General features: G+C 40.2%; 4 protein-coding genes across 4 annotated transcripts; 3 read left to right on the plus strand and 1 right to left on the minus strand.

Annotated features, from left to right (window-relative positions):
• The first annotated feature begins 59 nt into the window (after positions 1-59).
• On the plus strand, positions 60-6,063 carry pgm3 (phosphoglucomutase 3). The gene is made up of 13 exons (XM_072441199.1): positions 60-147; positions 1,416-1,624; positions 1,999-2,183; positions 3,529-3,596; positions 3,678-3,811; positions 3,888-4,083; positions 4,165-4,322; positions 4,398-4,481; positions 4,558-4,656; positions 4,719-4,838; positions 4,911-5,033; positions 5,281-5,454; positions 5,633-6,063. Coding segments are annotated over exons 1-13 (1,641 nt in total). The 5' UTR covers positions 60-146; the 3' UTR covers positions 5,723-6,063.
• Positions 6,064-6,109: 46 nt separating this feature from the next.
• Positions 6,110-9,129, minus strand: ngs (notochord granular surface). Its single transcript, XM_072451400.1, has 11 exons — positions 8,874-9,129; positions 8,634-8,799; positions 8,406-8,555; positions 8,191-8,310; positions 8,020-8,115; positions 7,666-7,800; positions 7,488-7,598; positions 7,302-7,412; positions 7,103-7,227; positions 6,727-6,978; positions 6,110-6,357 (listed from the first exon to the last, which is right to left on the minus strand). The coding sequence occupies exons 1-11, from the start codon at positions 9,062-9,064 to the stop codon at positions 6,264-6,266; spliced, it is 1,551 nt and encodes a 516-aa protein (XP_072307501.1). The 5' UTR covers positions 9,065-9,129; the 3' UTR covers positions 6,110-6,263.
• Positions 9,130-9,443: 314 nt separating this feature from the next.
• ccnc (cyclin C) lies at positions 9,444-14,544 on the plus strand. The gene is made up of 12 exons (XM_072441211.1): positions 9,444-9,592; positions 9,952-10,058; positions 10,482-10,566; positions 11,096-11,165; positions 11,232-11,283; positions 11,368-11,423; positions 12,223-12,258; positions 12,329-12,420; positions 12,672-12,739; positions 12,843-12,922; positions 12,994-13,112; positions 13,323-14,544. Exons 1-12 carry the CDS (start codon positions 9,561-9,563, stop codon positions 13,375-13,377), a joined length of 852 nt encoding a protein of 283 aa, XP_072297312.1. The 5' UTR covers positions 9,444-9,560; the 3' UTR covers positions 13,378-14,544.
• A 560-nt stretch (positions 14,545-15,104) lies between these two features.
• On the plus strand, positions 15,105-24,589 carry faxca (failed axon connections homolog, metaxin like GST domain containing a). Its single transcript, XM_072441223.1, has 6 exons — positions 15,105-15,603; positions 17,664-17,799; positions 18,397-18,593; positions 19,530-19,747; positions 20,854-20,970; positions 22,241-24,589. Exons 1-6 carry the CDS (start codon positions 15,335-15,337, stop codon positions 22,585-22,587), a joined length of 1,284 nt encoding a protein of 427 aa, XP_072297324.1. The 5' UTR covers positions 15,105-15,334; the 3' UTR covers positions 22,588-24,589.
• The last annotated feature ends 2,987 nt before the right edge of the window (positions 24,590-27,576 follow it).

The raw sequence follows: 27,576 nt of genomic DNA on the forward strand, positions 1-27,576 counted from the left end.
CGTGACGCACAGGAAGTGCGTGCCTACGTCATTGCGTCATTGCGTACAGAACGGAGCCACGTCGTACAGGCTTACGTACACAACCCAAACCGGAGGAGCAGGAAGTCGTACAGATGCTAACGCTACATTTGTAATTCTATGCAAACAGTAAGTAACTTTTATATCTAAGTGCGCTTTAGATCTTATGTGATTGGTCTGCGTAGATGTGCCACGGCACGAGGGAAGTATGAGAACCATGCAGCTGTCCAGCGGAGTCACAGCAGATCCAGAAAGTGAAATGCAAACTGAAACTACAGGAGTGAGAAAGGAAAGGACTAAAGAGAGGGACTCACACAAATCAGAGCACAGGGTCGTTTCTAGTTGGCATGGTGACGATGTGCGACGGCATATTTAAGGATCCACATGTTGTTGGAAAGTTTGTTGAGGAAAAGTTCGGCAGGGTAAAAGTGGATTGTGTTTCTGAGTAACTACGAGATCAAGCTCTGAAAATGAATGTATCTGTTAACAATGTGTGTGTCCGATGTTTCCTGCTTACAGGAAAACCACAGAATAAAGTTGTAATTAGTGGTGTGTCAGTAGATAATGACGTGGAGGATTTTCAGTGTGTCCCTGGGGGGTGTGGTGCTCGGACTGAGGAGAGCCAGAGGAGAGTTTATCATTGTGCATAACCTTTGAGGGGTTTGCCAGATAAAGTGTTTCTAGATCATGTTTGTTACAGGGTGAGACCTTTCACCAGAGGCTCCCTGAGGTGCTTCTCCTGTCAGGAGTGTGGACAGGGTCTGAGTGTGTGGCTGGGCAGTGTGTGAATGAAGACGTGGACCCCAAATGTCCTCATTGCTCTGGAGGGCATCGGGCCGGAGATCAGGAGTGCAAGCAAACTGAACTACAGCCTGATTCACGATGTCTGCTGATGGAGAAGCAGAGGTTCCTAGCTTTTATAGCGGTTGTGATTGGGAGCATTTCTGTGGAGGTGCAAGAGACATCTGAACGGGTCATGGTGATGTTGGATGCAGCAAAACGATTTTTAGGTGTAGTGGATGTGACCGGAGAGGAGTTGGAGAGGATTGTACTGGAGGGATTTGTTCAGGGCAGTGGATGAAGGGGAAACTGGGGTAGAATAGGGTCTGTCGGGTGCACTTTACACTTTAACCTGCCATGAAACCACATAAGAAGTAGAAGAAGAAAGATCCTAGCTTGTATTTGCAAATAATTATGCTGTAAATCTCAATCTATTTAGTACGCATGAGAAAGTTTAACATTTTTTTCTGCTTATCTTTCATAGTAGTCCAAAACACTATTTCCTTTCATATAGAAACGGTAAAATATATGTAAGCTGCATTTTGTTGCCTGTTATTATTGCCATATCTGTCTTTTTAAGTAGCTTTGATTTTTGAACATTTTCTTATTTGTTTCAGTGTCAGCCCAGTTTCCTGAAGTGACCAAACACTCCAGTCTGCACCCAAAGCCTCCTGGGTTGGTTCTACAGTATGGCACAGCTGGATTCAGGACCAATGCCAAACTGCTGGACCACATCATGTTCCGGATGGGACTGCTGGCCACGCTGCGCTCCAAGAGAACCAAAGCCACCATCGGCGTTATGGTCACAGCATCACACAACCCAGAGGTCAGGCCCCGGAGTCATTTCTATATTGATCTTTTTTGCTGTAAATTTATTGAATAAATTATTATCCACTAATTTATACATTTGTATTGTTATCTGGAATAACCAGACTCTGGAAAATACATTTGATAGGTTGAAGGTTTTGCCATTATTTTGTCTAAATGGCACAATAAAAAAAAACTTAAACTTTCTGTGGTTACACTGAAATATTTTGTATTATTTTTAATATCCTTCATAAATAGGGCCTCCGTCAGCTTATTTGTGTTCTTCTCTGTGGTTGAAGTTAGAAAAATAGTAATCACTGTTTGACTTGCCGTCAAACTTGCGGGTTGATTGATTCTGTTTCTTATTGTTTTATTTGTATTTTCCTGTTTCAGGAGGATAATGGAGTAAAGCTGGTTGACCCAATGGGAGAGATGGTGACTCCAACTTGGGAGGGCTATGCTACGCAACTGGCCAACGCTGAAAATGAAGACTTACTCACAGCTTTGAAGGACATAATAGCAAAGGAGGGAATAAACATGAGCCATGAAGCAGAAGTATTTGTGGGCAGAGACACCAGGTATAAATTATAGATTATTATATATTATATTATATTATAATATACTGTCGTATTCACACGCAATAATGTCAATAATGTTTACCATTATTATTAGTATTATTTTGTCTTACGCTAGCTGTTTTTATCTTTATTTTCCCCCTCCATTCCTTATTAAGAAATGAGAGGTTCTGTCTATAGGAGTTTTTGTTTATAAGAGTTCTTCTATTAAGAGTGTTTTTTAAACTTCCTATAAGTTTTCTGTCCTTTTCCTCTGTATCTACCTGCGTTGCATCAACGAACTTTGTGTTGACAATAAAGGAATATCTTATCTTATTATATATTATATATTATATCTGGAACCCATCTCCTCGAGAGGGGCTGGACGCTCCACTTCTCTGGTGTTGCCCGCGGGGAGAGGCGGCGGGCTGGTGTGGGCTTATAGCCCCTCAGCTCAGCCTCCACGTGTTGGAGTTTACCCCAGTGAACGAGAGGATCGCGTCCCTCCGCCTTCGGGTGGGGGACAGGTCTCTCACTGTTGTGGCGGCCTACGGGCCGAACAGCAGTGCAGAGTACCAGGCCTTCTTGGTACTGGGGGTACTGGACAGTGCACCGACCGGGGACTCCGTTGTTCTACTGGGAGACTTCAACGCCCACGTGGGCAATGACAGTGACACCTGGGGAGGGGTGATCGGGAAGAACGGCTTCCCCGATCTGAACCCGAGCGGTGTTCAGTTATTGGACTTCTGTGCTAGCCATTTTTGTCCATGGATTGTCCATAACGAACACCATGTTCAAGCACAAGGGTGTTCATCAGTGCACATGGCACCAGGACACCGTAGGCCGGAGGTCAATGATTGACTTTGTTGTCGTGGCATGTCATCTGACCTCCGGCCGCATGTCTTGGACACTCGGGTGAAGAGAGGGGCAGAGTTGTCAACCGATCACCACCTGGTGGTGAGCTGGATCCGATGGCGGAGGAGGAAGCTGGACAGACTTGGCAGACCCAAGCGCATTGTGAGGATCTGTTGGGAACGTCTTTTCAGGCGGGAGGTGTTTCAGGCATGTCTCACCGGGAAGAGGCCCCGGGGAAGACCCAGGACACGCTGGAGAGACTATGTCTCTCGGCTGGCCTGGGAACGCCTCGGGATCCCCCCAGAGGAGTTAGAGGAAGTGTCTGGGGAGAAGGAAGTCTGGGAGTCCCTGCTCAGACTGCTGCCCCCGCGACCCTGCCCCGGATAAGCGGCAGAAAATGGATGGATGGATGGATATATTATATTATAAAATACATTATCAGTGTTTAAAGCATTTTAGTTCACCTGCTTTTGCTATTTCAGGCAAATAAATTGGTCTGAATGTTTGTTTGCAGAAGCAGCAGTGGCAGTCTGTCACAAACCGTCCTGGATGGAGTCTCCTCTCTTGGAGGTCTCAGTAAAGGTTAGTCTTGGATTGTTTTGCGTAAATTAATTTGCACTTTGTAAACTATTAATAATTACTTGTTTCTTGTTAACCATAAAGACTATGGCTTGGTAACAACGCCACAGCTTCACTATATGGTCTGCTGCCAGAACACTCAAGGCCAGTACGGAGAAGTTTCATTGGATGGCTACTACAATAAACTTTGTCAGGCATTCATAAAGCTCATCAAGAATGTCAGTATTAGAGGTTCTATCATTGGCCTGTTGGTCAACCAATAATTAATTTCCTGTTACTAATATAATCTGTCAGGCATCAAACTGCACTGATGATCAGAAACATCTTTCCTTGGATGGTGCAAATGGAATTGGGGCTTTGAAAGTTCGGGAGATGGAGCGTCATTTGGCCAAAGAGCTGCAGATCTCACTGTACAACGACGGCAGCAACGGAAAGCTGAACTATCAATGTGGAGCAGATTACGTCAAAGTACAGCAGAAAGCTCCGACAGGTGGGACTCATTTGAAATCAAATGTGAACACCTTCTGTGTAAACATCTCTTAAAATGTAGTTTTTTTTTCTGTTTTTGAAGGTTTTGAGATAAAACCCGGAGAACGCGGCTGTTCTTTTGATGGCGATGCTGACCGCATTGTTTACTACTACAGTGACTCTGAAGGACAGTTTCACTTGTTGGACGGAGACAAAATAGCTACACTTATCAGCACTTTCCTAAAAGAACTGCTCACACAAGTACATACTCTTATACCATGTGTTAAATAATAATAAACATTTTCAGAAACATAACTGAGATTTGTGTATATGCAGGCCGACTTGAATTTGAATATGGCAGTAGTGCAAACTGCTTATGCTAACGGAAGCTCAACAAGGTACCTTGAAAAAACTATGAAGGTGAGTTAACTTAAATAAATGTCCATGTTTGTGGTTTGAAGTTGCACAACTAACAGAAATCTCATTTTACCCATAGTTAACTGTGAAGTGCACTAAAACTGGGGTCAAACATCTTCACCATGTAGCACAGGAGTTTGAAATTGGAGTTTACTTTGAAGCAAACGGCCATGGAACGGTAAGTACGCTTACTATTGTCCAATATACATATTATAATTCTTAAATGCACTGTATGTCCAGGTGCTTTTCAGTAAATCTGTAGAAGACAAAATCCAGCAACTCATTGACCATCCCAACAGTGATGATGAAAAGAAGAGAGCTGCACTCCTGCTTCAGAACACTATCAATGTCATCAACCAGGTACACATGGGAACACACAAACCAATTAGACAACCCATTTACACTCAGTTAAATAGTGTGTTCTTTTTCTAGACTGTTGGAGATGCCATCTCCGACATGCTGCTGATTGAAGCCATATTAGCCATAAAAGGGATGACAGTCCAACAGTGGGATGCAATCTACACTGATCTACCCAATAGGCAACTAAAAGTCAAGGTATCAAAACAATTCATCTTTTTAATATCAATGAATCTTTATACAATCAAATGTTTTAATTCTACATATCACTAAAAGTACAACGCAAGGCACTGTGACATCACCTGTAATACTCTTTTACCCTATAACAATGTACTAACATGCTATTACCGGTACATGTTGTATCACGGTGTGTTCCATAGTATTTGATGTCCTGTGTTGGTTTTATTCTTTAGTACCAATGAATAACATGTGCATTGTTGTGCAGGTTGCAGACCGGAGACTGATTGACACTACAGATGCAGAGAGGCGTGCAGTGAGTCCAGCAGGTTTACAGGACGCCATTGATGCCTTAGTGAAGAAGTACAATCTGGCTCGCTCCTTTGTCAGACCCTCTGGCACTGAAGACGTAGTCCGGGTCTACGCTGAGGCCGACACTCGGGTCAGAATTAATTTGTCATTTGCGGATTTATAGAGTTGGTCGACAAAATCTGATGTGAATAATCTGTTTTCTTTCTTGCCATGTGTCTAATGTACCTAATGTTGAATGTAAATGTCAGATGACTTTTGCAACTGCAGTTGTATTTAAGTAATAATAATCTGGAACAATGTGCTTTTAGGTGAGTGCTGATGCCCTTGCACATGAAGTCAGCTTGGCAGTTTACCGTCTTGCTGGAGGAGTGGGCGAAGAACCAAAACCATTGCACTAGAAGTACAAAATCAAATTGGTGCTTTTCTCATTGCATTTGTACCAATCATGTTGAATCTAAGCCTTATCTTATTAATATATATGCCAAATTATTAATGGTATAAGATCTAACATGCAAATTTTCAAAGGTAACTGCATAAAAAGATAAAATATTAACACATTTTGCCTGTATCTCGTACGATTATCATGTTTATGATGACAATTTCTTATGACTGTGTTTTTTTGAGCTATTGTGATTTACTTTCTATGAACCTAATCAAATGTTTACATGGGGCAGTTGTCTCAAATGCACTTTTTCAATGTTAATGAACAGATTTGAATAAAAAAAATGCTGGATAATAACTACACAATTTTGATTCTTGCAGTTTATTAGGTAAAACACATTACTTTCACACAGGTTATAGAGCATTAAAAGATAGAAACTTGCAATATGTTAGATTAAGCAGTAAGAGGAGATATTAGACACAGCAATGATTTGGTACATGATGGTTCACATTTTTGTGGGGCAGATTTGGCCAATTATTTAACTTTTTTATTGGTAATTATTCTTCATCTGTGTCGTTTGCTGCTCCAGAAATAAGGATGGTGCGCTCCTGTGTGTCACTTTCAATAGTGTCCTCATCGGTCTTAACTGTTCTGGGAGAAACAGACCATGTTAATGATGACAGGTATTCTGCCTGCTGCTAGGGCTTGGTACAGTTAAAGTGTAACTACTGAAAGATTCTAAGGTAAGACTGATAACCAATTGTTGTAAACTAGTACTTTCTTTTGTTAGCAAGTTTTGATTCATGGTGGGTCTAAGAAGAGCACTATAGAAGGTTATTGTGTATCACCACAAATATATGATGAAACTTGATTTTTCTTCGGAGAATTAATATTTAATAGAATTTATTACCATTATTCATTTATCTTAAGGATTAAAATTGGAAGCGGTACCAAAAACAGTTAAGCTATCGTGGTACGGAAAACCACCCAGCCCTTATTGCTACTGAAGTTATTCTCTACCTGATCAAGACAGTCTTCCTCTCTGACATCTCGATCGCTTGGTCTGTCTGAGTGTCTGAGGAGGACACTTCAACATGGCGCACTTTCTCAATCACATTAACTGCAGGTTTATCTGAGCTTCCTTTGTCTGAAGGCGTTGCAGGTGGTGCACATTTGGCAGATGTTGATCCAAAAGTGATCGGCAGTTTTCCATTCAAGGATAAGTTACGTACCATGGTGCTCAGACGACTGTCCTCGCCCTCAATCAATTTCCTGTGAGGAAAAAAAGGTCAAAATGAATATAATACATTTTTCAACACTAGCAAATTATTCATCTTCATTTTGTGCATCTTTTTTTTGGAGGAGTGGGTCATTTACTATATAAATATAACTTTACCTGTAGGTCGTAATTTCAATTTCAAGCGACATCTTGAGGTTAAGAAGATCCTGATATTCTCGCAGCAGTAGAGCAATCTTCTCCTTAGTCACTCTCAGATCCACGTTGACGGAATCTATACGCTCCTATTGGAAAGCAGCACATGGCTGATTTTTTGTAGCATTGGCTGTTAAATTACTGATCAATTTATTTCACTTACCTGAAGATCCTCCTCTTTCTTTTTGTATTTCAGAGACATATCACGGATTTGAGCCTCAAGGAACTCATTCTTTGTCTTTAGGGATTCTAGTTCACGTTCCTTGCTGAGGAGCTGCAACATGTGCAACACACATTTAGATCTAATTACACCATGAGAATGTAATTTACTTTAATGTAGTTTACTTACATCCTTCTTGTAACTTGCAATTTCCTCCCTTACACTTCTCACACTTTTCACATGTTTGTTGGATGCATTGTTCAAATCTTGGAATTTGCTTCTATACCAGACGTCCATCTCCTACAAGAAATTACCATTATTTTTTGTAAAATGTGCATTCTTACAGCCAATTAATCTTTTTTCTCACCTGCAGATTTTTTGCAGCGATGCTGTCATACTGTGACTGTATGTCTCTCAAGGGAGAGGTGAGATCCGGGAGGCCAAAAGTCAAATCAACTTTAGCCACACTTGTATAGATTTGCTGCATCAGCTCTTCTATTTCCTGAAATCAACATTAACATTTTATACAAACATCTTTCAACAGCCAATCTATTTTTGTGCATTCATTGTGAAATCCTTGTCACAATTTTGTCACTGGTAATTGCCCTCCTATCAAAGCTATAATGACAGAATGGAATGTATGCCAGTTACTGAGTCAGTCACATACACTTTGTTCCCGTCACTGACAGAGAGGAGCAAGCACTGAAATACTTTATGTTACCTCTTTGTGAACTCTCTGCAGGAACATCAACTCCAGCTCCAGATTTTCCAGCTGTTTCTCCAAAGCGATTCTTCCCGAGGTTGCCCTGTCCACATCCTACAACACAAAGAAAAACAATGTATTAAAAACAATTGCATTTTACAAAATATTTCACTATGCACCATAACCCACTGGACGTAAAGCCTCAATGTCCAACTCAGTTTGCTTCCTGGCCTCCACTGCCTCATTATATTTGGACTTGAGCGTTTCCAATTGGCCCAGCATTGCCTCTTTTGCTGCCAATGACAGACTCTGCACACACATACAAACAATGCACGATGATTCAAGTTATAATTTAGATGACATGCACGACTAATATATTACAGAACACACTAGCAACTTGTTACCCTTTGGACTCTCATCTGCTCTGCTTCTCTGTTGAGATCTTTGAGCTGGGTTTCATACAGCTGCCTAAGTCCTGAAGGTCTGGCATAGCGGTTCCTCAAGGCTTCAATCTCGGCTTCCAAGAGCTTGTTTTGGGATTCAAGAGTCCTCACCTTAAAAACACAAATTAAGTTCCAACATTAAAATGTCACTCCTTTTTGTTGGGCTTTCTTTTCTGTCCATGCTCTTGCCTTTTCAATGTACACAGCCAGGCGGTCATTCAGGGCCACCATTTCCTTTCTCTCACTAGTTCTGGTTTGCATAAATGCTTGGTTCTCAGCTGCAGCAGCATCCAGGTCGAGTTTGGAGCCAAAACCCATTGACATACCATAGCACAGTGCTCCCAGACTTGTGCTGCTAACAATGAGAAAACAATCTGTGACAAAATGAAGGTATTCAAAAGGTAGATAAAAGTATGAAAGTTGTCCTACCTGCTCATTCTGGACTTGCTGGAGGTAGCCCTTTTTGTGAGGCTGGCAGATCTGTGGCTGGCAGATCTGTGGCGAGGGTCCCTACGGTTGGGCGAGGGACTGGACACCCGCACTTGGTAAATTAAGCCTGAAGCCAGGGTGCCCTCAAATTGTCTGCGATAAGAAGACATCCTCTCTGGGCTGCGACTCATGATGATGATCTGTGCTTTGGTGGAAATTAAAGATTGACTGGAGTCTTTTGGTCCCACCTTGGATCAGTGCTGGGGTCTTTATACCCCCAGCCCTTCCCCTAAAGACTAGACAGGAATGTTGAACCTCTCCTGCCCAGAGGTGACATTTCCTGCAAATATCTATCAAGGTTGTGCCAAGTAATTACATTGGAATACATTCTTGAAATACACCTCAACTTCCACTAATGACGCACAATACTATTAACACATACACATTCACTTATTAATAATAACTTGATAATATGGTGTATTTGTCAGTGTTTTATTATTTTAGTTTGATTTTGTTGTATGAAGACCGCAGTTTGCCAGAACGGAACCTTTAAGTTGCATTGCGCACAGTTACTACCCGGACGACTTTCAATGTTACCATCAATTCTGTCAGGGAAAACTCTCGCATCCATTTCTTTGTAAATAAAAATAGATTTGAAGGCTATTTTTCTACCTCATTTTTGACACAATGGCAGGAAACTTCTGGCAAAGTTCTCATTAGTAAGTTTTAACATTTATTTTAATTTGTTGCGTCTTTATTTCCTTGCCTTTGTCATCAGGCCCAACGCTAGCGGTGTTTATGTGCAAAGAGACAGCACAGTCTCCAAACTAGTATTGTTGCTAAAAGAAGTAGTTTTTAGTCGAGAAAATAATGGACACCACTTAAACATCTAATTATGTAGCTAAATTGAATGTGTTAATGTGTTTCTTGGTGTATCAACGCGTAAACGAAAGGCTGAGTAGCAGAAACTGCTTGCTGCTATTCGTTAGCTTCTTAGAAAATGCACTTTATAGAAACCAGTATATTATGTTAACGTGAAGTGTTTAGATGGTCATTTTTGTCAAACCATCCTGTACAGTCTTCAGTGGGTGCTGGATAGACAGGACCTGATGAAGGAGCGACAGAAGGACCTGAAGTTTCTGTCTGAAGAAGAGTACTGGAAACTGCAGATTTTCTTTGCCAATGGTAAAACGAATATAAATACTGCTTTTGATTTTCAAGAAGAGCACATAGGCCCACATGTTATTTATTTTGGGCAGTATGGAAAAAAAATATATAGATCACAATTTTCTTGTTCTCATATCACAATTTCAAGGTTTTTCAGTTGTATTTTTCTTTTAATTTTAAGGTAAATAAAGTTATCATCTTCTTTGGGGAGTTTACATTTCACTGTGATTGGTTAAATCCAGCTGTAAATGCATTAGATAATAGATAAATAGTTAATCACAATATGACCAAAATATCAGATCGTCACAAAGATATGATCTCAATGCAATTGTTATCACTACATTGCCCACTCTTACTTCGATCATATTTCTTGCGTCACGGAAATGTACAGTACTTATAAGATTGTAAATTTGACATTCAAGCCTCATTTTGTCCCAATAGTCATCCAGGCCTTAGGGGAACATCTGAAGCTGAGACAGCAGGTCATTGCTACTGCGACAGTCTATTTCAAACGCTTTTACGCCAGGTGAGTGGGAAGTATACACCTGCTGTGTAAAATATATAACTACTAATCAAATAGTTAAGACTTAACCAAAGTGTGCTTGCGTACGTTTATTTGCCTGTTTGCGTGTGTTGTGTATCACATCATCACTTTTAGTTCATTACACTATGTTGGTTCTGTAGAAGTTGTAAGATTTGACATAGCATCAGAAAATGACTAAACTAATATACAGGGCGGGCCCTAAGTTCCCATACATAGGATTGGTTGACGTGGTCCCACGGAGTGGCCTCCCAGATCCCCAGATTTCTTCCTTCCAGTCTTATCTTTGGTGCCCTAGAAGATTAATATGTTTTTTCAAAACTGTGGTTATTAGGTAGAGCACATTATATAAATAAAAACTGCTGTCCAACATAAAACGTTTATTTTTCTTTTGTATGGAAACGTATGGCCCACCCTGTAGAAGCTGGCAGAACATTGCTAACATTGCTAAATGCTTTGACAAGAGCGGTCACTACTGGAAAGGAATAATACTACTGTTATACCTTTCTTCCAGATACTCTTTGAAAAGTATAGATCCAGTGCTGATGGCTCCAACCTGTGTGTTTCTTGCCTCTAAAGTCGAGGTCAGAAAATTCTTACAACTAAATTCCAATTCAAGTTTTATCACAATAATTAAATTGTTTTTTTAGGAATTTGGAGTAGTTTCTAATACCAGACTTATCTCTGCTGCAACCTCTGTGTGTAAGTAATACTGTGGGAACAATTCTGACACTTTGACCACCTTTTAAAACTGTTTGTGTAATAATGTTTCTCTTCTTCACACAGTGAAAACTAGGTTCTCCTATGCCTTCCCAAAAGAGTTTCCTTACCGAATGAATCATGTAAGTTTTAAGATGCCATTTGGCATTGCTACTTCTCAACCTGTTGTGGACAATACATATCAGAGTTCTTTACAATGTGGTGTAATGTAATGTTAAGCACATTTGTGCAAATTACAACACGCTATAAACACTTGGACTGTACATCACCATGGCGATGTAGCGCCGTACGAGAGATTCCACTACGACAGTTCACACGTCTCTGATGAGTAGTCTGTTCTGTTAGAGATTACCTTGACCCGTGTGCAAGTGCAGACTCATTATGTTGTGCCAAATGTCACTATAGTGCCATGCAGTGTGTGAGTCACTAAACTTTTCATAAATCAAGCTGTCAGTCTCACCAGCACACATGGTTTATCCTATTATCTCTTGCTGTATTAATGGTAAAACATAGCAAGGCCATATACTTATTTTATTTGATTTATTTGAGATAGGGACAGTGCACAATATACATTCATCATCAGGAGAAATGTGTTGTACCGGGTTGTAGCAAGTGCTGATTTCCACCTGTAGTCCCCAGGCTGACATTAATAAGTCCCACTGAGGGGAGGAGCCTGTGGTACATGTCTTTAGTATTAGGGGAAACCGGAGTAAGACACCTACGCAGACACGGGGTGAACATGCAAACTCCACAAAGAAAGGCCCGATCGGGAATTGATCCCAGGACCTTCTTGCTGTGAAGCTGTACATAGTTTTTTATGTGTTTATTTAACCCTGTGTCTGACAATATTATAAAGCTGTTCCAATGAACCAAACTGGTTCTGCTTCTGAACTGAGAACTTCTTCATGTGTGTTTTCACAGATCTTAGAATGTGAATTTTACCTTTTAGAGTTGATGGCAAGTACTTTTTTATTACACAACTGAGGATTTGTTTAGATTTTTGTTAAAATGTTTCTTTCTTTTTTAGGATTGTTGCTTGATTGTGTATCACCCCTACAGACCACTGTTGCAGTATGTGCAGGACATGGGACAAGAGGACATGCTGCTGCCACTAGCCTGGTACAGTTTGATTCAAAACTAAATTAATTCAGGGTTTGTTCACCTTTTCTAAGAGCTTTCACATTCACCACATTAAAACTGGTACTAAACCAAAACTAAACCCTAAACTAAACCTGGACGAGATCAGGACTAAACGAGGACTAGAACTGGACTGAGGACTGAAATGGGCCCAATTTAAATGTGAACGCAGACTCTGAGAAGACTTTCCCCCTGGTGTTTATGCTGTTAATGCTGTTATTGTTCTCCACCAGGCGAATAGTCAATGACACATACAGGACCGATCTGTGCCTGCTCTATCCTCCCTTCATGATCGCGCTGGGTAAGATTTATCCAACTGCGTAACATTCGACTGCTTTATAATGTTGTTTGTGAGTTAGTTTATGGATTGTAACCTGATCAGTTCCTCTCTCCTGTCTCTTTAGCCTGCCTGCATGTTGCCTGTGTGGTGCAGCAGAAAGATGCAAGACAGTGGTTCGCAGAACTTTCAGTCGATATGGACAAAGTAAATGATGTTGTTGTTGTTTTGCTAAAATTTCTGAATGACTGACTTTACAACTATCCAATAATCCCTAGATCCTGGAGATTATCCGTGTTATTCTTAAATTGTATGACCAGTGGAAAAACTTCGACGACCGTAAGGAAATAGCTGCTGTTCTGAACAAAATGCCAAAGCCCAAGCCTCCTCCCAACAGGTAAAAATGAACCATAACATATAAAGATAAAAAGTAATAAATGTGCACGCAACAACAACAAAAATCTGAAACGTCGTGTACAGTAATGGTAAACTCATGGGCTCACACTAACCCAACACCATATTATTTAACAAGGTTTGCTTCATAGTGATGCTTTTTTTCCCCACAGAATCAGAATTATTTACAAAAATCTTCTCTCCATTTCTCCAGTGAGAGTGATCAGAGTTCAAATGGGAACCAAAGCAACTCCTACAGCCAATCTTAGCCAAGGACTGACAGCATTTACTTCTGCACAGTGGATGTTTCTTGGGCCAAATGTTCATGTTTGACAACTGAAATCTGAAGTCTTCACCTCCAACTCCGTGCTCATTGTTGGTCTCCGACACACACTGCTCTGCTACACACAAGAACTGAAACCCGGGGGAATCTGGGGTAAGAGGGAAGTGCCAATTTGGGATGAAATGAAGGGCAACTCGTTTTGATTGGGGGAAAAAAACTTCAAATGTACTGTGAGCGAGCGATTAAACCTCAGGGACTAAGACTTCTTTACTGGGGTCTGTTAGATTCTGTGCCGTTGAGGAATGGACCCATGTTTACTGTGATGTGATTGGAAAACCCTGCTGTCAAAGGGGCCAAGCTGGTGGATCATGGAATTACAAACAGCTTTTCAATCATGTTTTTGCCCCGTTGCCCTTTCTGTAAATAATTTCAGCTCTATTATTTTATCTTTTTTTTGCTTGATTAAAACGTTTGTCTGGAATCATGAGCTGAGTGTTGATGCGCTTCAGAAGAAAGTGCCCCTGTCATTTTGCTTCACATTTGCGTTTGCAGCACAGTCATTGACATGTGGGCTAGGAAATAGTATTTGGCTTTATGTTTATGTTAAATGCCAAATCATTTATCATTTGTCCAGTTTTGTTTATGTTTCACCTGTTCTGCCATCCATTTAACTGTGGCAATACAGCTGACCACGTTCCTCTTGATGTCTATATTTTTGTGCTGTAAAACTGTGAGCTGTGTGTGTCTGTGTGTGTGGATGTATTCAAAAACAAGGTGCTTGAAAGCCTTAAATAAAGCTGCTAGTTTCAGTAATCCTCTCATTCAAGCACGACCACGTCTCTTTCAGGTGACAGATGTTTTGAACAGGACTTTCACATCTTTTCCTGCTGGATTATGCATCCACTAATAATTAATTAGATGCATTTACATGTTAAAGGATAATCTAATGATGAAAAGCACAAATGACCTGTATAGTCTTTGCTTTTCTTTCAATGGGCACCATCTGTTACACGATCATCCTGTGAGGGGATTCAATAAAAGGGCTTCACCTCAGTCTGACTCCTAATGCATTTCCACTGCGTAACTATTACTTGAACCTGTTAATTATTTGTAATGCTCATTTATGGAATAAAATGTTTGGTGTAAAAAGCAATGGTGATTATTGTTTTATTTTCTTAAGTCTTTTGTTTTTTGTATAATGTACACAAGGGTGTATTAGCAAAGGGTACTTCTTCCCTCTGCAACCAGCAATCAGAACATTTAAAGTGAGCTTTGAAGCTGGTTTTGCAGTGGCAGTACTTCACTCCACTTCTGTAGAGTTGTGCTGCCCAGTATATAACTGGTGTACTTCATAGTGCAGTTCTCTGGAGAGAGCTTCTAATAGATCCATGGTTACACCGTGTCCGTGACGTCACAGTAACCTTCTCATAACACTCACGGTACACAGTTACAACACAGACAAACAGTCAAGTTACGAAACTCCCGAACGCACAGTTTTTCAAAATAAAACCAACCTAATAATTCTGTGATAGATCACGTTAAAATATCGTACAGTAACCACCAGTTGTAGGGTTATAGGACAAAATATAGCAACACGAATATGAATAAGTAGCAAACTTGGTCACTGGGACAGGCTATGCTCAGATGTCCATGTGCAACAACGGATTATATGAAGGTTCCAGTCTTTTATTGTAGCGCACCGGAAACGGCCCCCTCCCTCACGTCTGCACAAGCGTCAAAGAGCCGAGCTTGGAGCCAGCCGCCCAGGATGAGGACCCCGCTGCGGGGACAGACTCGGACGGGCGGGATGCTGCTCCCCTTCGCCCTCTGTCCCCTCTGCCCCTCGCCCGGGACGCCCGCCTCGGACTCATGAAGCCCCCCGCCTCGGATGCAGGCGCGAGCTGCCACCGAGAGGCGCACAGAGCCCGGACGCAGCCTGGAGCATGTACTGGCGTGTGGGCTTCGCCTGTACGCGCTCGTTCGTGCTTGAATTTGGTGATAATCAGGGCCTGTCCTCATTCACCGGCCTTTTGCTGGGCGCAGCCTCCGACGAGCAGCTCTCGTTATTCGGCTATGTGATCGCCTCGCCTCTGCAGGACTACGGCGGCGCCATGGCCCTGGGCTCGGACTCTTGGTGGAAGACGCTGTATTTGACCGGAGGGGCCCTGCTCGCTGCGGCTGCTTATCTGCTGCATGAACTGCTGACCATCAGGTACAAACAACCTCTCACCAGGCCGGGGCGGTGTTGGGACTCAGTGCGCCAAAAACAACCCTTGTTTATGTCCCCTTTCTTCCCCCTCCCTGCTGGTTGTTGTATTTGCATTGGGTTGCAATTGATATTATTCAATCTGAGGAGGAACGGGCGGGGGAGAGAGCGAGACTGTGGAGTCGTGAGTGGGTTGGTTTGTGATGTGACGTAGCGCCCCAGCACAGCCCCCTCATACACCAACATGCAGCCTATTTTCAGTTCCTTTTTTAAACGCCAAATCTGTTGTTTTATATGTCTGTTGAAGAGGATTGGGCCTCTTAACCAATCAGCACATAACCAAATAATAACATCACACTATTGACCAAGCGTATTCCCTTAAGACACCTCATCTTGTATAGTCCCACATGACACTGTAGCCACTATTGATTTATGTCTTCTGACAGAGGGTCACATTGAATGTACATGTCAAGGACATTGCAGAATCATAGTTGCTCCTTTGACACCATTGCAGTTAAATGCAGCAATGAAATATTTGTTTTGAATTAGGTCTTTCATCGAGCATAATCAAACCCTGGTTGAACTCTTGATCAGAAATAGGCCTAATGTGGTCAGTCTTTATGTGTGAGAGCGGAAACATAAGCAGGATGTTGTAAATCGTCTGAACGGTTCAGTCACAGTGCTGTTATTTCACTTTCCCTTCGGCTAAGGGCCTTTTTCTTCGTGCTTTTGTGTCTAACAGACAGGCTTTACTGCATCAAAAACAGCTTTGAGTTGCAGCACTACATTGTAATGGATAGCTCCCTGAGGCTGTTTGTCTGTTTCAGCACTTCCCACAGTGGACAGCTCCTGTGATTCTATCACATGAGCTCGTGTGAGGCGCTCACATGTTTGTATCTAGCATTTGATTGTCACAGTAGCATCCCTGACTACCCGTGCATGCTGAATTCCCTCGCTCTAGGAGGATGTTATTGTGACATTGCAGTTTTTCTTTGAACTAAAAATACTTAAAGGGCAAAATCAATCGGGCCAAGGCTAGAGCTGCTCTGGCTGCAGATCATTATATTACTCATTTTAAATGTCCCAGTTACTCTTCAGAGATATAGACTCACACAGAGAATCTCAATAAACATTACATATTACATACAGTTTGATGCTTTTGGCACCATTACATGACAGGGAGTAACTGGGGTACTTGCATAAAGCATATAAAATATGAATGACAGTATACATAAGGGCAACGCTGTGGACAGAGTGTTATCTAAGGACAATGTTCTACTTGTCATTGAAAATTGTCCCTGGCTTTGGTATGTAAATAACAAATAATCTTTATTCTTTAATCACCTAAACCAAATGTTGGATAGTGATGTTTATACTACTCGAATATCTTGATCATGTTCATTCATTGAAAGTAAAATATCTATTCTGTCCACACCATGTATAACAATGTTATTTTACTATATATGAGCATGTTGTACCTCATTTGAATTCAATCATCTAATTCATTTCACAGATAGAATGTCCCAATAAACATGATTACTGCTCTATGCAGCTGCTGCAAGAAGAAACACATCCATTTAAGTAACACAATCTTCTCTGAAAACAACATGATATTTAATGGCCCTAGATCATTCTTGGCATTATTATTATCATTTAAATATCTTATTATGAAAACCACCTGCTGTAATTTAGACATGTTCTGAAATGGAGATAGTTTGTATATCAGTTTAGCCAGTTTAGTTTAAATGATATGCTGCATCTCAAGGGCTAGATGCAATGTGGTTGTGTCCTTAGGCAAGACACTTCACCTACATTGCCTAGTAAAGCGCTTTGAGTACCTTGAAGGTGGAAATGTGCTATAGAAATACACTACAGTAACAGTAATTTAAACAATTGCAGACTTGGATGGCTTGATAAACTAAACCTTTTGCATCTAGCATCTTTGTAATTCTTATACAAATTGTCATTTTTCTTTTTAATTGCTGCTGGTTTGTATCAGCAGCTGCCACATTTGCCCATAAACCACAGTCATTTTCTCACAGTGCTGGCATTCTTTATCTACACAGGAAAGAGGAAGAGCTGGACTCTAAGGACGCCATTATTCTCCACCAGTTCTCCAGGCCCAAATCTGGTGCTCCGTCTCTGTCCCCTTTCTGCCTTAAGATGGAGACCTACCTCCGCATGGTGGACCTACCCTACAAAGTATGTGCCCATGTCCATAAAACACATATTAAAAGTTTTAGCCAATCCATGAGTTTCAGAATGATGCGAAAATAGGGCCATTGCTACAGGAATTATTAATTTAAAACAAAATGTGAACTCTTTTGAATGAGAAAAAGTCATCAAAATGTTACATAGAACAGGAAGCTGTCCCCATGAATAGGCTGCCTTCAGGGCATTGTAGACTCCTGATTTACTATTTCAGATGGAGGGGACTTTCATAATTCTATTGGCAAAGGGTTTTGAAAGCTATAACAAATGTCACAATCACAAATGTTGAACCTTGTCATTCTTTGTAGAAAATTGGGTCCACAAACTGACCATAAGACCTTGTGGTGTGAAGTCCTTTCATCTGACAACAATGGTGCCTCAGCGTTTGAAAAATGATTGGACTTTCACTGTGAGAACAAATATTTCATCTTTTTTTGCTGACAGAAAAGACATCGAGCTTTATGTAACTTTTTGCTTCATGTGAATACACACATATTTATAGAGTTATTAACGAGAAACCAGGTCAAAACAGATATTCTTTTAACTGTGAGCAGCTAAGATTGTGTGATTTTGTTGTACTTTTTTCAGAACTACTTTGACGGGAAGCTCTCGCCACAAGGAAAGATGCCGTGGATCGAGTACAACAGAGAGCAGGTGTTTGGTACAGAGTTTATCATTGATTTTCTGGAGGAACGTCTGGGTGCGAGTCTGAACAAGAGCCTCACACCACAGGAGGTCGCCATGTCTCGAGCCATTACCAAAATGGTGGAGGAACACTTCTACTGGTAAGAAGAGACAAGTATTTCCCCCTTAGGGAAATACTTGTTCTGTTGGATTGTCCACTCTGTTGGATGTGTATTGTATTTGGGATTACATGGATATGATTTGGGGTTTGTTACTTTTTGACATCAATTACAGGTGTATAACATAGATTAACTGCTATAAAGGATCTCTTGTTAACTTCAGGTGATCAAAGCATTTGGAGTTGCGTCCAGGGATGGGCGATATATCGGTGCTAATATCGGTACTGGAGGATGTATTCATGTGTCTAAAAGGACCACAAATTATATTATAGCCAAGAAAACCTTTGTTCAATTTGTTGCTAAAGGTACTTTCCGTACTTTGTGAACCTACAGTAACTACAGTCTAACCTAAATTGTAGGCCTTGCCATAGATAATGAAATAATTATATCGATATTTTTTTTAAATATATTGGTTTTAGGCCATAACAGTGGGACTAATATTGTTTCTGGGTAAAATAAATCCATATAATAATAATAATAATAATAATAATAATAATAATAATAATAATAATAATAATAATAATAATAATATAATAATAATAATAATAATAATCTATAAATAATAATAATCCATAAATGTCCATTTTGTATATAGTCATATAGTCAAGAGAAAACAATGTTATTATGATTCAAGTATCTGACAATAAAAGCTCAGAAACTGTGGTTCGAGCTGAGCTCGAACCACAGTTTGTTAAGATCTACATTTTGCTACCTCCTGATTGTGATTGGTCTTTGGGTTTAAATTGCCTATAATGGGTTGGTGCGAAAGTGAAAATCGATAGTGTAAGGCCCCTGAACTTAATATCTGTCTGTAGCTTTCAAACCTATGGTTTTTGAGAGACTATATTGGTACCTTCTACTGGTAAACTGTACAAGTACCAGAAATACAATGTAAAATGGTTGTAACTTGTGTCCCAGGACCATAGCGTACTGTCAGTGGGTGGACAACCTGGAGGAGACCCAGAAGATGCTGTCGGTGAGCGGGCCACTGAGTGACATCCTCAAGTGGATCCTGAGTCACTTGACCGGAGGCATCGTGAAGCGGGAGATGTACGGACATGGGATCGGGCGCTTTTCTAAAGAGGAAGTGTATGCTCTGATGGAGAGAGACATGCGCACGCTCGCGACGCTGCTAGGTAAGCGCCAAGAAAACTGCACGAGACATAAAATACTTAAAGCATTTATATATTTAATACAGAATTCAATACAATATTTTGGTTATAATATTGAATTCATTTAAGCCAGATTTTTTCAATTTAATTTAATTGAAGTTGATACAATTTGCTTTTACTAATCCATTAATGTCACTAAAAATATCTAAAATACTATGGGGTAAAATGGATTAAAATAATGTTTAAATTAGTGCTTGCCGTTGGTGCAGTGGTTTGTTGTAAATGTGGTTGTTACCACATTGACTGATTGTCTTTATCCTCTCCTTCCACATTTCACACTACAACTACCCTGTAAATAATGCCAAAACAATTAAACATATAAAAACATATTTAGTCTTAAAGGCCAATGGACGATTTTTCGGCGATTTGAGAACGCAGGCGGAAGTGCGCATGCGCACTCCCCCGTGAGGACTGATACAACACACACGTGCGTTTGTTTATTAGCGCAACGGAGCGCATCACATCGCTCGTCTCCCGTAGATTTCTGTCCACTTCTGCGTCAGCTCGAACTGTCTTTCTCCGTCTTCATTTTGCCCCGTACACTGAGGGAACTATATTATGATAGATCCATGCGCTTAGGCACGTGGAAACGTGGGGACGAACCGTACGCGGCTGCAGGTGAGCGATAGGTGCGTTTTATGATTGATACGTGGCAGGACAAATGATTTATCCACGCCACGAGGAAATATGATAAAAAATTTGCTGGAAAAAATCGTCCATTCCACCTTTAAGTCAAGGAATAAAGTCCTGAGCTTCCTTCAAAAATAGAGCAGAACTTGTAACAAAAAGCAACTCATTACAGATCTCCTGTGGGGGTTTTGAGAGTTCCAGACTAGATTGTCTTTCCCCTTGAGCTATTTTGGAAAAAAACATGATTGAATTATGACGCATGCATTGTTGCTCAGCTGTAGAACATTGCACAGTTATAAAGCACAGGGCAGCTACATAGGAAAAAGGGAAGATAGACATATCAACAGTAATCATTTTAGAATAGTCTAGATTCAAGAATGTTGAGTTTTATTCAGGTATATCACATCAATGTTAATATATATGTCTCTTTGTATTTATAGGTACCAAAAAGTACCTTATGGGCTCCATAATGACATCCGTGGATGTGACAGTGTTCAGTCACCTTGCTCCAGCCATGTGGACGCTTCCGGGATCCAGACCTGAGCAACTCATCAAAGGTTAGCGGCCACTCATTTTGATAATACAACCACAGGCAGCAAATATTTTATTAGTTTATTGCTGAAAATATGTGTCAGATTTCATCTTCATATCCAATTTTTAATCCTTACACAACCAGAATTTACATTCACATTGAAGGGACAGAGTTCCCTCATGTGTTGCTGTCCATTCAGCACCACACTAGCAGCAGTTGCAGCTTTCAGCCCCACAATATATTCTCAAAAACATGAGGGAAACTTGCTGGGCAAAGTTTGCACAGAAATGTTAGATTGTTCCCATCCTCACCGACCTTATCATGAAACTCACATAACTGGTCGTAGAAGGGCGACTCCTGCTGCTCTGTGACCACACGTTGCAGTCGCGTCCGTGCTGCTTTTTGTTTTGATGTGCAGTGCGGTGCGACACGCGAAATCTCTGTCTCTGCGATCTATCGCCTCTACAACTTCAGAGCTCTCACACTTGCCAGACACAGGCTCTTTTTGGGCAACTTAACGGTGTGTTTTTTGCCTGGAAGTCTCTAGAAATCTGACACTTTATTGAACGAAAATAAAAAGAACGAAGGTGCCGTTCACAGACACCAGAATGAACGCGTTCATATTATCGTTCTTCAGCAGTTATAGCCTTCGTTCAGTTCACGTTCACCAAAATTATGAACACGTTCATGAACTTTCGTTCAATGAACGCATTCAGGTACAACACTGTATATATGTGTATGTATATATATATTTTCGACATCCAAAAGCCACCATCATATGTATTCATACAAAATACCACCTCGAAAAACATTTGGCTCTCATGTACCACCAGTTCTAAACCAGGTCTGAAGTAGGATTACACACAAACTAAGACAAACCCTAGATCATTACTATACATTTATGTCTGTTTGACTGCTTCCTTTGTTTCCGTTTGGAGTTTCATTGCAAACCAAATATTGTATGCCAGATGCCCGGGGTATTAGGGTGAAGTTACTAAGACCATTTGAATAGGATAGTTCCTACACAACCACTTTGCAAATTGAAGATACTGTTGCTATAATTGTTTGTAGCTAATCATGACAAAAATGAGGGGGGAAAAAACATTTGATTTTGCCTTTAGTTAAAGCAGGCCACCAAATGAGTGTTGAGATGATTGTTCCTCTTGTGTGTCAGACTGTTTCGACACAAGTACAACGTAAATCCTCTTTTCACCACATCATTTCATTTGAAGCTGTCCTTGTACATTGTATATTGATCACTTAGTGAATATTAGAAATTATCTGTTTATTCGCAGGTGAGCTCATCAACCTGGCCATGTACTGTGAGCGTATCCGACGGAGATATTGGCCCGAATGGTTTGTGGACCTGGAGGACTTCTACTACACAGACACAACAGAGTGCAGTGACTCCCATACGAGACTCCCCGACCTGGGCCTGTACTCGCGCTCCGACTCCTCCTCGCTCCTGCAGGACGACCCGCCCACCCCCGTCACCCCCGGCTCCCCCCACATCCCAGCGTACATTGGACAAAACCACATGCCTAAGGACATTGAGTCTCCGGACAGCGACCCGACGGGACACTCTCTGTACGACTCGGACATGGACACTGAGTGCTCTGAAATGGACCAGCTTAAATGTTGATGAAGCAGAAAAAGTAGGCAACGTAGCGACACACAAAGCACCTCTGATAGCTGGTGGAATGCTTGTTCTCTCCGGTGGCACTCAGAGCATGACTGGAGTGTTTCCGGTGCTGGAGGTGAAGGAGTTGGAGCCAACTGCAGTGGAGGAAAAAGAGGAAGAGGTCATGAGTCTTTTTGGAAAATCAGGAGTCAATGATGCCACTGCTGAGTAACTCCTCCACTACGCCATCTGCAGTCACAGTTTTTAACGTATAACTCTCGGCATGTTGCTGTAACCATGGCAACTTGATGTGACCCTGTGACCCCTATGCCGTCCAGCCTGTGTGTGTAAACTGAACCCTATCGCCTTGACACATAGACCACTGTACAGAACAAATTCAATGTACATTTGAGCAATTTGAAACTTAGAGATATTCAAAGTATATAAGATATAAATAGTATAGATAGCTTGCAAATACGTCAGTGTAAATACAGTCATTGTTGTGCCAGAATTTGTCTTTTCTTGTGGACACAAGAGTTCAACTTCACTTGGCTCACTTCCATACTGTCGACATGATGGTGGTATGTTGTATAAATGCCTTTATATATTTATTTATAATAGAACAATTATACACAAATAAAGTTCAGGCGAACTATACGCCATATGCACAAATTACCTTAACTTCTCCAAGTGTTTATTTTGAATCATTGACAATAGTCACATCCTTCAGTAAGATGCACCCAACATTCAGGCGAATGAAACAATCATGTTGAAATAGATTGATTGGATGTTAAAAATGTGCATGGCTGGTACGTGCTGATGAAACCTGATCATAGTTTGGACCAATGGTGTTCATTGAGTTTAATTTGCTGTTGCCAACTTCAGTTTTTAAAACTGAGTTACGTTTATAGGACTAAGCAATACGGGTCATTGGTTGTTTATGTTGTAATCTGCAAATGTGGTGTGAGTTTGTCATTCAACAAATGCACATACTTCTGCTGTTGCACATTTTGGGCATTTCTTTTGAACAGACAAGGTTTGTGTCCTCACTGTGCATAGAAGAGTTGTCTTCTGTTTGTTAATGAAAGGACACTGGTTCGTGATTATCTTGATCTTTACTCCAATGTCAATTTAGGACATTTTTACTGTGCAAAACCAGTGGAGTGCAATAGAAATTGGTCAAAGTACTTGTGAGAAACATGGTGCTTAAATGGGAGACATGAGGACAATATAGAGTGAAGATTTAAAATTAACCAAAGTTTTTGTTTGCTGGGACCAACATTAGTGTTTATATAGTTAAAATATAATGAGGTTATCCCAAACAAACAGTGCTTGTTCCTTTGTGAAGTTTAATTTTAAAAGTATTGTTAATATCACTAAATCTGTTGGTCTTGTTTCATCCATGAGTCATTACGTTTACTGTACAACAGTGCCAGCATATTTTATACATTATTTATATTTAAATATATTTATTTGTTGTCTACATTTAATGCCTTATTTATTTATTGTGTACTGTAACCAGTGCCATGGATTATTTTGCACTTTATTTGGGTTTTGCTGTTTGACTGGTGTGTGCAGTGCAATAACTGACTTCCTTTGAATACATACCATCCAGTCTAATGCATGTTGTCCACTGTTAAATGTCTCTCACCATTCGTTGTTAGTATCCAAAATGGCCCTATCCCATCGAATTCACTGACACTTTCCCCATTAAAGTGTATTTCACTTTTCATTAGTAACTCCTCTCTCCAAAATAAAAAATAACACTCTTCGCTAATCCTTCCAAGTCTTGTGTCCCTGCAGTCGCTCAAAAATCATCCTTCACTTACGGTAGAAGCCATAAACATTGTCTGCTGTTGTCTGTGGTGAATTATTTGTGCTAACTCCGAGTGTACATAACATAACATAAAAAATAATCTTGTGATGTAAAAGCTCTTAAGATGTTATGAATGTATCGTGTCCTATGAGCTGCGTGACACTGGATTAGTCGTCAGATTTCATTAAATATAGCTGTGATATTTTCTCTGATCTGTTTTTATTGCTGTCAATTCAACTGTCACTCTTCCCTGTCAGACCAAGGTGACTCAATGCCCACTCCAAAAAATACTTACGTAATACAGGTATTTTTTTTAACACGAATTCCACAACTTTCCAGTCAGGGATCAAACACTGCATCAACTTATATCCATTTTTAAGCCTTAACTTTCAAATCAAAACTACAACACACTTTTTGCAGAACCTAAAACACAATAATTTAAACACAGATTGCAATTGTACCACACGCTTTGTGACAGGGCACATGACAGAATCAGGAAGGGTTTATTGTCAATGAACAGAATTCACAAACATAGGAACTTCCTTTGGTGATTGTGTGCAACATAAAACAAGGAACAATGATTAAACAACCTATATAAATCAAAAAGAAAAACAATTCAAATCTGCTATAGGATGAAAATACAAATAAAAATAGGCTATAAGATAAAAGATGAAAATAGGCGTACAAATTTACAGCTGAATTTACACATGAACAGTGCAGTGGGTAATTCAATTATGGTTAAAGTGACTCCCCTGAGGGGAGTGGCCTCCTGCCTGAGGGGAGTGGCTCAAATAGTCCATGTCCAGACACACAACAGAGAACACACACACATCTAAAAATGTAACATTTCTCAAGCTCTGTCTCGGTGACATTGGGAAATTAAATGATCCTGTTTATATTTTAATCACAAAGTGTCCTTTTTACTGGAGTCTTCCAACATTCTGACCTGTTTGCCACTGAAGTGAATACTTTTGCACAATGTGCTATGGTTTTGCCAGGTTTATGAAAAGTTTCAAAAAATGTGCCAAAGCGATTGAAAAAAAATTAATACAAAATGAGACACTGAATACTTTCAATACATAAAGACTCTTTTGAGTTTAACATTTTTTAGGTTTCTATGAGCGATCCAAAAACCTTCCTATTTCCTGTTGCATAATTATTCATTTTGTAATTTTTACTTTAAAATGCTTTCTGTGTCTCTTATTGCTTTACCTAGAATTTTCCAAATATGGCATTAAACTTATCATTTTTTATTTTTCATGTTATTGCTCAAAAACGCTTTCTCACTGAGCGGGGTCGCCTCTCCACAGATCTGACCTTTAACTTTGTCACTTGCATGTGCCCATGAAGATCAATACATTTCATGTCATACTTTGGTGCTGTAATACTAAAGATTGAATGATTTTGAATAGCCACTGTTTCTGTCAAACTGAAAGGCCCAGGCTCATATCTTACCCATAATCCTTCCCTCTGTGCTAGCTCCATATGACAATACTGAGCCCTCCAACAATGAGCCAGGATTAACTTTCTGGCCTTTTCTTCTGTGTCGGAGCTGCAGCACAGGAGCCAAAGACAAGAGAAAGTCCAAATCAGACAAATTAAATCAGGAAAATACATGACCAAGGCTTACGGTCTGCCTGGGTCTGAGGTAAGTTAATGCAGTCCCGGCATTTGATCCATCCTTCAATGCAGCAGCAACAACAACCTGTAAGGCACGAGGATGAGCACGTTTTGAATTGAAATGGGAATACCGGAACAACTAACTAATAATTCTTGCAGTGAATCAAGATTCCTATAACATTATAACAACATGCTATACCATTTGGCAATATTGATGATATTAAAGGGGACATATTACGCAAAATCAATTTAATGAGCTTTTAAACGTGCTTTTCAACATTCGTTTCTTCAAATGTATATTTTGAGTGATTGGTTCAGGCATATTTGAATAATCCTGTGACATGTTGTGCTCTTATAGCTAATTTTCAAAAATAAAAAAACATGTAAAATATTATTATTAAGTCTTAATGGTGGCACAGGGCCGCTGGCCGCTACAGTTTCTATTATCAAGTCGTTATAGATCAATATTGAGGTTTACAACGAATAAAATGTAAAATGATCTACTTCTAGAAGTACTAGAAGTTCCAGGTACTTGAAGTAGAACTAATGTTCTACTTCAAGTACCTGGAAATAAAGTTCTCGACATTAAACTTAATCCCTGGATATTCTCTTTTCTATGGCACACATTTAACAATGGCAGCAGTGGAAGAATCCCAAGTGGCAGAGCCTAGAGCCAGAGAACCGTGAGTCATCACCACTGAAAGAAGAGTTTTGAGTGTGAAATTGTGAATAAAGAGACAGTCAGTTAGAACACGAGGATGCAGAGGGGGGCAGACGGTTGCCCACTGAAATTACCTTAACCTTTCATTCTTTTTTTCTGGATTTGTCTAAGTAATTTTTGTCTCTATGGTTATTGGCAGAGTATTTATTTATTTGTTTGTTTCCCAGAAGCCCATCCAAAAGCAACACTTTCCATTTAGTTTAGGGCAAAAAAGGCACACTGCAGTGATGTAAAGTTCAGAACTGTTTAGCTATTAATTTTGTTATTTGAATTTTGTTATTTGCCATATTTCATTTTTTTTTTAAATAATACTATTCATTTTTTGAGTTCACTTTAGTTGGATCGTAGGATAAGTATCCGAGTTCTCAGACTAGATCTGCAGATTGAGATTAGAGTCGAAATGAGTCCAGATGATACAACTGAAGCTTTTTCTACAATGGATCACTCCTGGACGAATGAGGGATTACACCAACTTTAGTTTACTGTTGTATTCGAGACAAATTATATTTATATGAATATAATGCAAATGTTATTAAAACAACCTATCATGAAAGCGTGCAGCTGATTACGTCATAAATGGGTGCTTGAACTGGTTGTGTTTCTGCTCACGTCCACGAGAGGGCGCCAGATGACTAGTGCATCTCTTATAGTGACCAAAATGTGCAGTATTTAGAGGAGAGAGGTGTGTGCAGTCAAATTAAATAAATATGACTAAATACGACTACAGCTGTACATGAAATGGATTGTTTGTTGTTTATTGCCACTGATGCGCTATTTAAATGTTATGAAACTGTCATATCTAGAATTGTTTGCTTGTACTTTTTTTCTCTCTCCAAACTTTGCTCGCATCTGC

The sequence above is a fragment of the Eucyclogobius newberryi genome, unplaced genomic scaffold (assembly GCF_026437365.1).
Source record: "Eucyclogobius newberryi isolate DKJ021-1_F unplaced genomic scaffold, fEucNew1.0.hap1 SCAF_1, whole genome shotgun sequence".
Taxonomy (NCBI): Eukaryota; Metazoa; Chordata; class Actinopteri; order Gobiiformes; family Gobiidae; genus Eucyclogobius; species Eucyclogobius newberryi.